Raw genomic sequence first — 13213 nt, 5'->3', positions numbered from 1 at the left:
CATGGAGCAGCACCGTATTAATGTACAAGGTGCAGCACCGTAATAATGTATATGGAGCAGCACGGAAATAATGTACATAGAGCAGCACCGTAATAATGTATATGGAGCAGTACCGAAATAATGTACATAGAGCAGCACCGTAATAATGTACATGGAGCAGCACCGTAATAATGTACATGGAGCAGCACCAAAATAATGTACATAGAGCAGCACCGTAATAATGTATATGGAGCAGTACCGTAATAATGTACATAGAGCAGCACCGTAATAATGTACATGGAGCAGCACCGAAATAATGTACATAGAGCAGCACCGTAATAATGTATATGGAGCAGTACCGTAATAATGTACATAGAGCAGCACCGTAATAATGTACATGGAGCAGCACCGAAATAATGTACATAGAGCAGCACCGTAATAATGTATATGGTGCAGCACCGTAATAATGTACATGGTGCAGCACCGTATTAATGTACAAGGTGCAGCACCGTTATAATGTACATGGAACAACACCGTAATAATGTACATGGTGCAGCGCCGTAATAATGTATATGGTGCAGCACCGTAATAATGTACATGGTGCAGCGCCGTAATAATGTACATGGTGCAGCACCGTAATAATGTACATGGTGTAGCTTCGTATTAATGTACATGGTGCAGCACCTTAATTATGTACATGGATACATGGAGCAGCGCTGTAATAATGTACATGGACCAAACCAAATAATGTACATGGTGCAGTGCCGTAATAATATACATGGAACAGCACCGTAATAATATACATGGAGCAGCACCGTAATAATGTACATGGATACATGGAGCAGCGCTGTAATAATGTACATGGACCAAACCAAATAATGTACATGGTGCAGTGCCGTAATAATATACATGGAGCAGCACCGTAATAATATACATGGAGCAGCACCGTAATAATGTACATGGTGCAGCACCGTAATAATGTACATGGTGCAGAACCGTAATAATGTACATGGGGCAGCACCGTAATAATATACATGGAGCAGCAGTGTAATAATGTAAATGGTGTAGCTTCGTATTAATGTACATGGTGCAGCACCTTAATTATGTACATGGAACAACATCATAATAATATACATGGAGCAGCACCGTAATAATGTACATGGTGCAGCACCGTAATAATGTACATGGTGCAGCACCGTAATAATGTACATGGAACAACACCGTAATAATGTACATGGTGAAGCAGTGTAATAATGTAAATGGTGTAGCTTCGTATTAATGTACATGGTGCAGCACCTTAATTATGTACATGGAGCAGCACCATAATAATATACATGGAGTAGCAGCGTAATAATGTACATGGTGCAGCACCGTAATAATGTACATGGTGCAGCACCGTAATAATATACATGGAACAGCACCGTAATAATATAAATGGAGTAGCACTGTAATAATGTACATGGACCAAACCAAATAATGTACATGGTGCAGTGCCGTAATAATATACATGGAGCAGCACCGTAATAATATACATGGAGCAGCACCGTAATAATGTAGATGGACCGAAACCATAATTATGTACATGATGCAGCACCATATTAATGTACATGGTGCAGCGCCGTAATAATGTTCATGGTGCAGCACCGTAATAATGTACATGGAACAACACCGTAATAATGTACATGGAACAACATCGTAATAATGTACATGGTGCAGCACCGTAATAATGTACATTGTGCATCACCGTAAACATGTACATGGAACAACATCATAATAATGTACATAGTGCAGCACCGTAATAATGTTCATGGTGCAGCACCGTAATAATGTACATGGTGCAGCACCGTAATAATATACATGGAGCAACACCGTAATAATGTATATGGAACAACAACGTTATAATGTACATGGAGCAACACCGTAATAATGTTCATGGTGCAGAACCGTAATAATGTATATGGAACAACACCGTTATAATGTACATGGAGCAACACCGTAATAATGTACATGGAACAACACCGTAATTATGTACATGGTGCAGCACCATAATAATGTACATGGTGCAGCACCGTAATAATGTACATGGTGCAGCACCGTAATAATGTACATGGTGCAGCACCGTAATAATGTACATGGTGCAGCACCGTAATAATGTACATGGTGCAGCACCGTAATAATGTACATGGTGCAGCACCGTAATAATGTACATGGTGCAGCACCTTAATAATGTTTATGGAACAACACCGTAATAATGTACATGGAACAACACCGTAATAATGTACATGGAACAACATCGTAATAATGTACATAGAGCAGCACCGTAATAATGTACATGGTGCAGCACCGTAAACATGTACATGGAACAACATCATAATAATGTACATAGTGCAGCACCGTAATTATGTACATGGTGCAGCGCCGTAATAATATACATGGACCAGCACCAAATAATGAACATGGTGCAGCACCGTAATAATGTAGATGGACCAGAACCGTAATTATGTACATGATGCAGCACCATAATAATGTACATGGTGCAGCACCGTAATAATGTACATGGTGCAGCACCGTAATTATGTACATGATGCAGCACCATATTAATGTACATGGTGCAGCACCGTAATAATGTACATGGAGTAGCACCAAATAATGGACATGGTGCAGCACCGTAATTATGTACATGGACCAGCACCGTAATACACCACTAGTTTGGGATCTTTTTTTACGTTTTGACAGGATATTGCGTGTTTTCTAGGTAGAGTTGTTCAAAATGTATATTGTTGACAACAATAGACCTTTATTGATTTTAGTATCACATTTCATTTGAACTTTGACTTACCGATGGGCGGTTGGGTAGCCTTGTGTTTAAAGCCTAAGTTCTGGGGTCGAATCCCCACATGGGAACAATGTGTAATGCCCATTTCTGGTGTCCGCCGTCGTGATATTTCTGGAATAATGCTAAAAGCTACTTAAAAACATACTCACTAAATGCATTACGCATTGAGCAGAATATCAATGTTATGCCACTCCGTGGGGATTCCGTCTCGGCAATCTATGCTTGTACCAGGCTGTTTCAGGCTGTATCAAAATATGTTTCTCACTCGGCACACATTGAAATCGTTATAATAATCCCAGTGTCGTTTGTGTTTATTGCATGGATAACAGAATCTGCTTCATCAACAAGGGGACCATTTTTTAATATGCCCAAGAAACATATCCTTTTTAAAGCTTATTGGATCGGGTGGTCAGGATCGGTGACTTGCTTCATTGCGTGTCACTATCCTCCGAGAGTTTGGAACGCTGCTCATAATATCAATCACTGGTTTGTATTGTCCAGCCTCGATTATTTACAGGTCAAATTGTTGTAATATTGTTGAGTTCGGCTTATACCAAAAACAAAATAAACACGTCAATATAGCCGATAGGACAGGTCACCGTCAATGTACCGAGTGCGTATACAGTAAGTAAAAGCACCGTCTCGATATATGGAGTTCTTTTGACGAGGTTTCAAGCCACGTCATTATAAACAGCTATAGGCTCACGTCAGGTGAAAAGGCGCTAAGGGAAGTCCCCAAAAGAAAAGCAGCAGGGCGTCCCAATGAATCAATTACACTCATGGGCGCGGCAGAGATCGTTAATGTTAATCTACTCCTGAGACCTGTCCCTTAGTATAACGTCTCTGATTCAACTGATCCTGTGGTGTGGGACATAAAGCGGGTGTGAATGTCAAGGTAAGTCTTCTCAATGTTAGTGGACAGCCACAATAATGCTAGACGGTTGATGACCTACATACCGATGGAGGCGATAGAGTTGTGAAAGTTAAAAATTGACTTTACCTATGAAAAATCCGTATTCAGAGGCATAGGTATATCATGGCAGTATAGAAGGCATATCTGACTTTCGACAAATCGTTTCGTTCTTCATACATCAGGGTCAAAGTTCTGACAAAACTTACAGAAATTAATATTTGATAGGTTATGCATAATGCCCTACCACCACCACCACACACACCAAAACCACACCCACCCCCCACCCGTCCTACCCTGCAGTGACATAAACTACAAAATTCCTTGGGGATATCAACGCCCATTGCTTGAATGACTCATGTGGCATATCTGATGGCTCTTGTAATAAATAATAAAACGTTATATCGTGTATTGAGATCAGCATGTAATACAGTAACGGGTGGAATGTGCAACAGGTCAATGCACATACAAAAAGGATAATAGCAGTTACGTCTGTTCATGTTTCGGGGCCGAGAACAATGTCACTTTGACATGTTCCTATGCAACCTAGGGACATACAATGGCGACGGATAACACACAGATAGGCTTTAGAGAAGTTCAGTGCAGAGTATTTATAACACCCTTTGTGTTGTTGAAATCATGCAGTATGTTTCCAGTCGGTCACGTACCCATCGCCCTCGACTTTATATGAGATTAGGTACATGTATATTTCCTAAAAAAAAGCTATACATATGTTTTAGTCATTCAACATGGCTACATGACGTGTAATCAAAAAAAGAAATGAACTAGAATTTATAACACCCTTTGTGTTGAAATCATGCAGTATGTTTCCAGTCGGTCACGTATCCATCGCCCCGACTATATATGAGATTATATATATTTCCTAAACTTCTGAAAACAGCAATATATTTGGTTTTAGTCATTCACCATGGCCACATGATGTGCAATCAAAATTAGAAACGAACTAGAGATATTTTGAATTCACACACATGCATCAAACAGTGTTGCGTAAGGCTTACATGAATCAATATCGACCGTTGCTTTTACGATCTCATATCAAATCGCCACACAAACCAGACAATCTATAAATAGAACAACTTATATACTTCGAAGCTTTTGATAGGCATTTACATGTTGGAAGAATATGAATACATACTTTTTACGAGAAGCAACTTATTTTATTCTTTGTACGATGTTTCAGAGCTTCTTCTTGCTCCTTCATCAGGTGAATGTTGAACAAGGAGCAAGAAGTAGCTCTGAAACTTCGTAGAAAGAATAAAAGCTGTTATCCATACAAAAGTGTGGAGATATGCTACTATATTTATTGCGTCATGTATGGAATGCGTGGTATAATTGGCCCCCAGTAAGTTATGCGTGTCAACAAAAATGGATAGGGGATAAGTTTTGGTGGCTTTGCTGATTTCGTGACATCCTATCTGATGGTGAGACTCACTGGTCCTGCTTTCAGTCACTGGGTTGTCTGGCCCAATCTCGATTGTTTACAGGCCGCCGTCATATAGCTGGAATATTGCTCAGAATATTGCTCACTGTGTTAAGCAACACTCATTAACTCGACGTATGATACAAATATATGCCTTGTTCTCTGCTCATAACGATATATGGGGAAAGCATATTTCTGACGTTCCCCGTAAGTTTCTGATTAATCCACAGTAATTGTTGTCAATGTACACGATCGTTATGATGCATTATGTGTGCAAATTATAACACTTTAACATTTCCATTTTCAAATTGTCGTTTTATGTTGACATTATGTATTCATGAACTATAAGGCACATACCACTTGCTGTTTAGAATCGAAAGTGTTACATATACACTGATATTTTGAGTTTAGAATTGTTCTTGTAAACCAACGATATTGTCTGGAGTTCTATCGTATTAACTGCTATGTTTATGGCCACATTTATCGTCAGAATAATGTTTATTACATTTACATTTTGCTATTTACTATGCTTTGCTTTTTGCCATCAATATCAGTTCAAATGATATTCCAGATGTAGTTCGACCCTAAATGACTAGTGTGGTCTGAATCGTTCTACTGTCGGAATAGAGAGGACTGCTAGTAGCCAAGACGACCGGACAGCATGACGACAAGGACAGAGAACAGAGTGGCGTCAAGGAGAGAGGATGGAATGACTTCGAGACGGCCGGACAATATGACGTCAAGGGGAGAGGACAGAATGACCTCGAGAAGGCCGGACAATATGACCTCAAAGGGAGAGGATGGAATGACTTCGATACGGCCGGACAATATAACGTCAAGGGGAGAGGACAGAATGACTTCGAGAAGGCCGGACAATGTGACGTCAAGGGGAGAGGATGGAATGACTTCGATACGGCCGGACAATTTGATGTCAAGGGGAGAGGACAGAATGACTTCGATACGGCCGGACAATATGACGTCAAGGGGAGAGGACAGAATGACTTCGATACCGCCGGACAAAGTGACGTCAAGGGGAGAGGACAGAATGACTTCGATACGGCCGGACAATATGATGTCAAGGGGAGAGGACAGAATGACTTCGAGAAGGCCGGACAATATGACATCAAGGGGAGAGGACAGAATTATGTCAAGCAGTGGGAACAAGACAGTGAGTTTCAAGGACAGGAGCACATCAAGTGGCCAGGACAGGATGGTGTCGAGCAGAGGGGTATTTCATACAAGTGGGAATGACAGACGAGGCATGTCGAGTGGTCTACAAACTACAACACATGTACAAGTTGATACTGCCGAGACTCATGCTGAGGTACAAAAGATACAACTCTTCTTGATAACAATGCTGCATTAAAATGAGCAAATTTTGGACTACCCTAGAATTCAGTACCACAAATCTTTCAGGTACATGTACGTCACTATGCCATTTGATTTTATTAACGTAATTAAGTTACCAGATAGTCTTAGCATTAGCTGACATCAGCCTAGCATCAGGGTTGCTTGGAAAATTTTGGCTGCAAGAAATTTTCATCCAAGTCACTTTCACTTGCTACATTTGTTCAGTAATGATTCAAAAGCCGACTTGCCTTCGTGGGGTAAATAGTCTGTCTGAACGATACTCGTTCCTTACAATGATCTACATTATCCAAGGAATGTTCCCTCACAAACTTGTGAGTCACAAAATCACTCAAAACGTTTTTAAAAATTCATTCATGTGCATTCGGTAATTCAACGCCTGTAGCCGTTTTCATTTACCGATATTTCGGCTCATCCCTAAGTACCATTCGACCCGTTCCGTTATTTTCCGTAACTTCTTTGGCATGACTAGGTACGTTTTCTATTAGTTTAACAGTGTTGGCGTAGCTCAGCCGTTGGCCTGACACTCAGATGGTCGTGATGTCGCGTCGAAGGACCCGCACAAAAAAACTGGATGCTTGTCTAAGTGACATGTGGCGTACGGCAGAGGTCGACCTCACGCAGAGTTGTACTGTATTCTGAATGTGCTTCTTACATGGTGCAAAACTGACCTTGGAAACTTTCTCGTATTTTTGCAGGAAGAGCCTTTTCAGAAGATGAAGACGACATTCAATCTCCTGAAGAGTGTTTTAGCCGAAAGTTTGGCTGAAACTGATAAAAGGCCTAGCAAGCGATATTCCCCAAAATCAGTGCAAGTACGGATTATACCAAACAAATGCCACATCTAGGTTAATGTCACCGTGAGGGCGACGAGGTAGGCTCGCCACGCCGGGTTCGATTACACTCATTGGCACAATGTCTGAAGCCCATTCCTGGTGTACACCGTCGTGATACAGTTGGAATATTGCTAAAAGCGGCGGCGTAAAATCATATTCATGCACTCACTAATGTTGTCGTGTTGGCTCAGGTGGTCCTGCCGTCTAAGTCGTTAAGCACAGATCGTGGCTTTGAGCCCAGTTTCGTCCAGATTATCATCACTGGTCACCTCTAGTTCCTCAAACATACTGACCGCCTCCGTGGTCTAGTGGTAGAGCGTCCGCCCGGAGAGCGGAAGGTCCGGGCTTCGATCCCGGGCCGCGTCATACAAAAAGACGTTAAAAGATTGTACTTTTTGTTACCCTGTCTGGCGCTCGGCATTAAGGGGCTAAAACAAGGAGTGGTCGGCTCGGAGTCAGTATACTGAGTCTGAGTGGGGTATTCATGTTAAACTGCGGCATGGTATCTCACTGAGCTAGCACTATAAATCGGCATCAGTCCGGACTAGTACAAGCAGCCACACATACACATATATAAGTGCAATAATCTTGGACGCGACGTTAAATCCAATTTCACCTCACCTCACCTCACCTCAAACACACAGTTCAACGTGGCCTTAAACTCAATCACTTGCTTATTCATCCATGTCCTCGCCCGCAGCATAAGAATCAGTTTCTTTCTTTCAAGAAAGTCAGTAGTAAGGTCGAGCAAGGTAACACGTTATGATCAGACCCGTTGGACTTGACGAAGTTCGACGTACGAGACGACTGAATTGTCGGCACGGTCACTTGGTAAATTGCGTTTGACGTGGAACGTTGTCTGTGATACATATCACTGTATCGTCTGGTCCAGATTCCATATATGTATAAGCTGTTGTCATATGGCTGGAATATTGCTGAATTTTGGCGTTATTAAACCCTTCTTCCCCTACACACAATGTTTTTTGTATTTCATTTACAATATGCTGAGGATTTGGACATGGTACCGTGATTACAGGAAAACAAAGAAATACAGAGGCTAGTCGCCAAGGTCGATCAACTGATGCAGATGATGAGGAAAATGTCAGAGCTATCAGACCGAAAACGTGTAGAACTGGAGAGAGAAAATGCCATTCTACAGAGCAAGTTGGTTGAAGCCCATGTTTCTGAAACAGACGCTAAAGGGAACTGTGATTTTCTGGAGCAACGTGTAACATATTTGACAGGGAAATTGGAAGCCTACGAAACGAAGGAATTTGAGCACAAGCTAACTCAGACAACAGATGACAATGACGAAATACACACAGTTCTTCGAAGGAGTGTGTCCCATGATTACCTTGATGAGGTAGATGATTTGAGAAAGAGTAGAAAAGTAGTCACCTTTGGAATAGATCTGTGAGCTCATTTCCGATTAAAGTGTCATGGTCATAAGACTTAACTCTCAGGGGTTTAACTGCAGTTTGTAACACATCATCGTGTAGGTTTGTGGAGTAATTTTCAATACCAGTTTACCTGCAGGCGATGAAAATATTTCCTCATGGGATAACACTTTTTGTTCACAGAACGGTGTTCATGATCAGTCCTTCGGCAGACATGCCATCAAGAGGTGGAGATCAACAACCACAGTTGATACCCGAGACACAGGTTTCAGTGAGACTATTATTGTAAGATTTTCAATAATGTTTATGATGCTCATTAACATGTCATTATTAGTTCTGTGGAATTCTGTCCCTGGTACTATGTCATTCCCTCCCTATTCTGTCGCATTCACAATAATCTTCGCCTAAAATCCGAATCTGACGAGGTTTGTATATTTCTACTATTCCATGCCACGTCATTGTTCCCATGGAATTCCGCAGCAAGTTATGCTTGTTGTATGAGGCGAATAACTAAATGGAGTGGTATTTACAGGTTGTTCTCATACTGAAATACTGAGAGCTGAACAAAAAACGAACAAACTAAAAACATTCTCATTTTTAAATAACAAAAGAAACATACGAGGGAAGCTATATCAAACATCACGACATTTTATGATCAGAATGTTGCAGCACTTTGTTACTTACCTTCCTAGTTTCTGTTCCTTTTAATTTTTTAACTTCTTACATTTTGTGGGTTTATTAAAAACACAGAACAGTTTATTACAGAACTGACCCTTCTGGAAGTTTAGATTCAAGTTTAATTAGTTTTAAAAACCTTTTAGGAAACCATTCACAAGGATGTCGAGGAAATACGGAAAAATATTGAACAATTATTTGAAGCTGCTTCCACCTGCCCTACGCCAACAACCACGTTTCCACCACTTCCGCCTCTAATTAGAGGTTTTTGTGTCAACATCCAGGACTCAATCAGTGAGTATATCTAGCCAATGTTATCTTAACAATGGTTGGCTGTGCCATACACCTGTCGAACAGCTGGAGTCATCACTCATGGGCAGTGATCCCCTTCATATAGTTTTAATCCCAATTTTGCTTTTACGCCCTTGGGAATCTGTTTCGGCGTATAATCGAGACAAAATGCCTTAGTGAAGCTAGGAAGTGTGCTTGTTTTCAATATTTGAAACGGTAATTGATATTTCGATAACATGTTGAAGTTTAAGTAAGCATAATTTGGCCAGTATCGGTATGAGGGATAACTTTTACTGCGGATGAGACAATAATGTATGTGTACAGTACACACTGACTGTGCAAATGATTGGTATTATAACTGTGAAGTATATGTAATCTTTATTACTTTTGAGTTCCAATAACAATAGTCCCCAGCATACCATGAGAGTTGTACAAGGTGACAAAATGGATCCGGTGGTCAGACTCAGTAACGTCATTGTGTATCATCATATACCGACGGCGTCGAACGGAGTTTGAAACAAAATGTGGAATCCCTTTCAGATATGTTCATGTGGGAAGAGATAGAAAATGAGATACTAGTAGTTCATTGTTCCTTCAGGTTCAGAGAAAAGTCGGATGAATACCTTCTCAAGATGTATTGGAGTGAACCAGTCCAGACTTTGTCAATTAAAGGACGAACATGACTACAAACAGGACCTGCCAAGTGTGTACTGGGCCGTCATCTACGAGTGGAACAGCATCAATAATACAGAGGCAAATCGTGCCACCATGTTGAACCAGCTCATACAGGCATGCGATGAGTGTGGGATAACTAATCCATTAGCAGGTAAGTAGCAATAACGTTTCTAAAAGGACAAAATGTTTGGGAACAGAGGGGTAATTCTGGATTCGGTTCGAAATTCTGATTGATAAAGTTATTGATTTTGTACGTTTTAACTGGTGTCCTGAATCCAGAGAGGTTCCTCCAGAGCACTACAGCCTCTCTATAACCATTTGTAGTGCGCCCGATGCCAACCAAAGATCGTCTGATCATTGAGAAGAATTACTCGTACCTGGTGGAGCACCTCATGGTCAGACAAGCTCTCATCTACCTACGGGACTCTCAGAAGATCACTCCAAACATAGTCCAGTATGTGCAGGATCCCCAGCCAAACCCAGATCAAGTCCAGAGGTTTGTGGAAGTCCTACCTGTGTGTGGCGACCAGGCTCTAGACATCTTCGTGGACGCTCTGCAGAAATCTGGACAACAACACATCGCAGATGTCATTGTAGCGTCCAACCTCAAAAGGTTCAGTATGTCATTTTCTGCCTTAGATTTAAAATCATACGACTACTCATCACCTATGATGCAAGAAGACAAGAAAGCTTTATATCGATCTCAGAATATTGCTGGGCAAACGAAAAAGAAAAGCAGATTTAAATTAAACTTTAAACCATTCAGGATCTTCAAATCAAAGAAGTACAGTCTTGAAACTTCCAGTCCGCAATGACTGTAGACCGGATATGCGTAGAGAAGAACATGACAGAATATCGAGAGAATACGGAACGCACTTCATGGAATTAAGGAGTGCAATATATAGTGAACTAAGATTGTCAGGGCTCTGTTAGTCCAGAAACTCTGTGGACTAATGATTAACATCCCATCAAGAGTTATGACTGTGGTTCTGGAGTGTTGGTGTACAACATGGCAGTCATTTACAGTTTGTTCCAGATTATTAAGAGTTAAGGACCAGAGGAATTAGTCTGCCAAAAGCTCTTTTTTCAAACTGAATACTGGCGTCAGAATTCACATAAACTGGCACTCATTTGAGCATTTATCCTTTTTGTTGCAAAGATGTTATTTGGTTATTATGGTATCTAGACCTGAATTATATGTGTTTCCCTATTTATGTAAAGAATCTCTGTTGGAATTAGTGTCTTAACTTGTCGATTGCATTTTGTCATTGCGAAGAAAGGGGAACAGAGAATGTTTGCACTTGTTTCATTGTTTCCATGTTTGAAATGAATGAAGGGGTTTTTTTCCAATATATTCCATGGTGTGTCAACCAGTAGGGCAGGACATGATGTCATAACGGATTTCAGTAATCCATTCCTTATAAATATCATTACTATTTTGCCTTTTACGCCCAATGTAATCTGTTTCGAAGACTGGTCATTATATGGCTTTGACATTATATATATATAGATGTACATGTTTTATAGATATAGATGTACATGTTTTATATATATAGATGTACATGTTTTATATATATATATGTACATGTTTTATATACATAGATGTAATTAATAAAAACATACTTTCAGTATGTGGCAATCATTGCGGACACTTCCTTGTACGAAAATCATGAGCAAAAGTCTAAAGCACAGAGTTGAAAAAGCGAACGAAAAACATAATACTTTTTGGCTCAAGTAGCCCGGAGTTTCAAAACAGAAGACCTATGTTTTGGTGTGTGAAGTGTCCTATCACTATGAACCACATGCTATTGAGATGGCACAGACCTTGCAAAGTACAATATAGTACTTTGTCCATGAAGTATATAGACACATCAGTTCATGCCTAGCATCCTGCTGCTTTTAGCAGAGATTTTTTTATGATTATGAAAAGGCTTTGAGATTGGGAGGAAATGAGATTAACCTTCATTCGAGGTGGCTGTTATGAACAGTTTTGTAGTCGGGTTTTACTCTATTTATTATTACCTGGATCTGGGCATGCTGTTGATGTATTTATATGGACAAACGTAATGACTTATGCATGTGTACTTAGGGCTGTATACACTTAGATTTACATATTTCCTTCATCTGGATACTTGCAAACTTGTTTATGCAGTATACTGTATTCTGTTGTATCAACAACATTCTCTCACTGCCGACAAGGGTAGGATGTTTTTTGCATTGGCAGCTGGAACCTGACATTTTTCGTATAAACACATATCTTTGTGAAATTGTTTATGTAAACTCTGGTTCTGGTTATTCATACTGATTATTTATGATACTGGTGTTCCCAAATATAGATGATTGAAAGGGCAAAATGTTACTCCTATAGGAAAATGTATTTAAAAAACACATCAATCTAGTTCTGTGTTGTTTTTTCATGCATTCTCTTTTTGATTTTACAAATAAAATGTTATGTTGTGTTTAATTGTTTGTCACGATAAATGAGCAGTATATCACAGATTAAACATGTTCTTGGAATGTAACCCTGAATATCAGTTGTAAGATGTTCACTCTAGACTGTAGAAACCTTACTGTATAAGGTACACATTACAACACACTCCATGCGACACACTCTTTCGGAAAACACCCTCTTAACACCCTCTGTAGTTATGTGTGTGTTTCTCATGTTCCATCGCTCCTAAATTACCGTCATTGCTCTTTATGTATGTTCATCCATTCTCCCGCCTAAATATATTCAATCATCCACCTCTCAATAAAAAAAGAAATTAACATTTCATGCAAATCCTCGGTTTATATTACTTTGGA

General features: G+C 40.1%; 1 protein-coding gene across 1 annotated transcript; it reads left to right on the top strand.

Moving 5' to 3' along the window:
* Positions 1–3610: 3610 nt before the first annotated feature.
* LOC139480055 (uncharacterized) lies at positions 3611–13006 on the top strand. The gene is made up of 8 exons (XM_071263035.1): positions 3611–3710; positions 5738–6490; positions 7233–7349; positions 8407–8733; positions 8951–9052; positions 9589–9736; positions 10332–10559; positions 10733–13006. Exons 2-8 carry the CDS (start codon positions 5828–5830, stop codon positions 11221–11223), a joined length of 2076 nt encoding a protein of 691 aa, XP_071119136.1. The 5' UTR covers positions 3611–3710; positions 5738–5827; the 3' UTR covers positions 11224–13006.
* Positions 13007–13213: the final 207 nt, after the last annotated feature.

Source organism: Haliotis cracherodii, unplaced genomic scaffold (assembly GCF_022045235.1).
Source record: "Haliotis cracherodii isolate W230 unplaced genomic scaffold, xgHalCrac1.p SCAF_4, whole genome shotgun sequence".
NCBI classification, from domain to species: Eukaryota; Metazoa; Mollusca; class Gastropoda; order Lepetellida; family Haliotidae; genus Haliotis; species Haliotis cracherodii.
The sequence above is the reverse complement of the archived record's forward strand: the minus strand, read 5'-3'. Positions and strand labels throughout refer to the sequence as shown.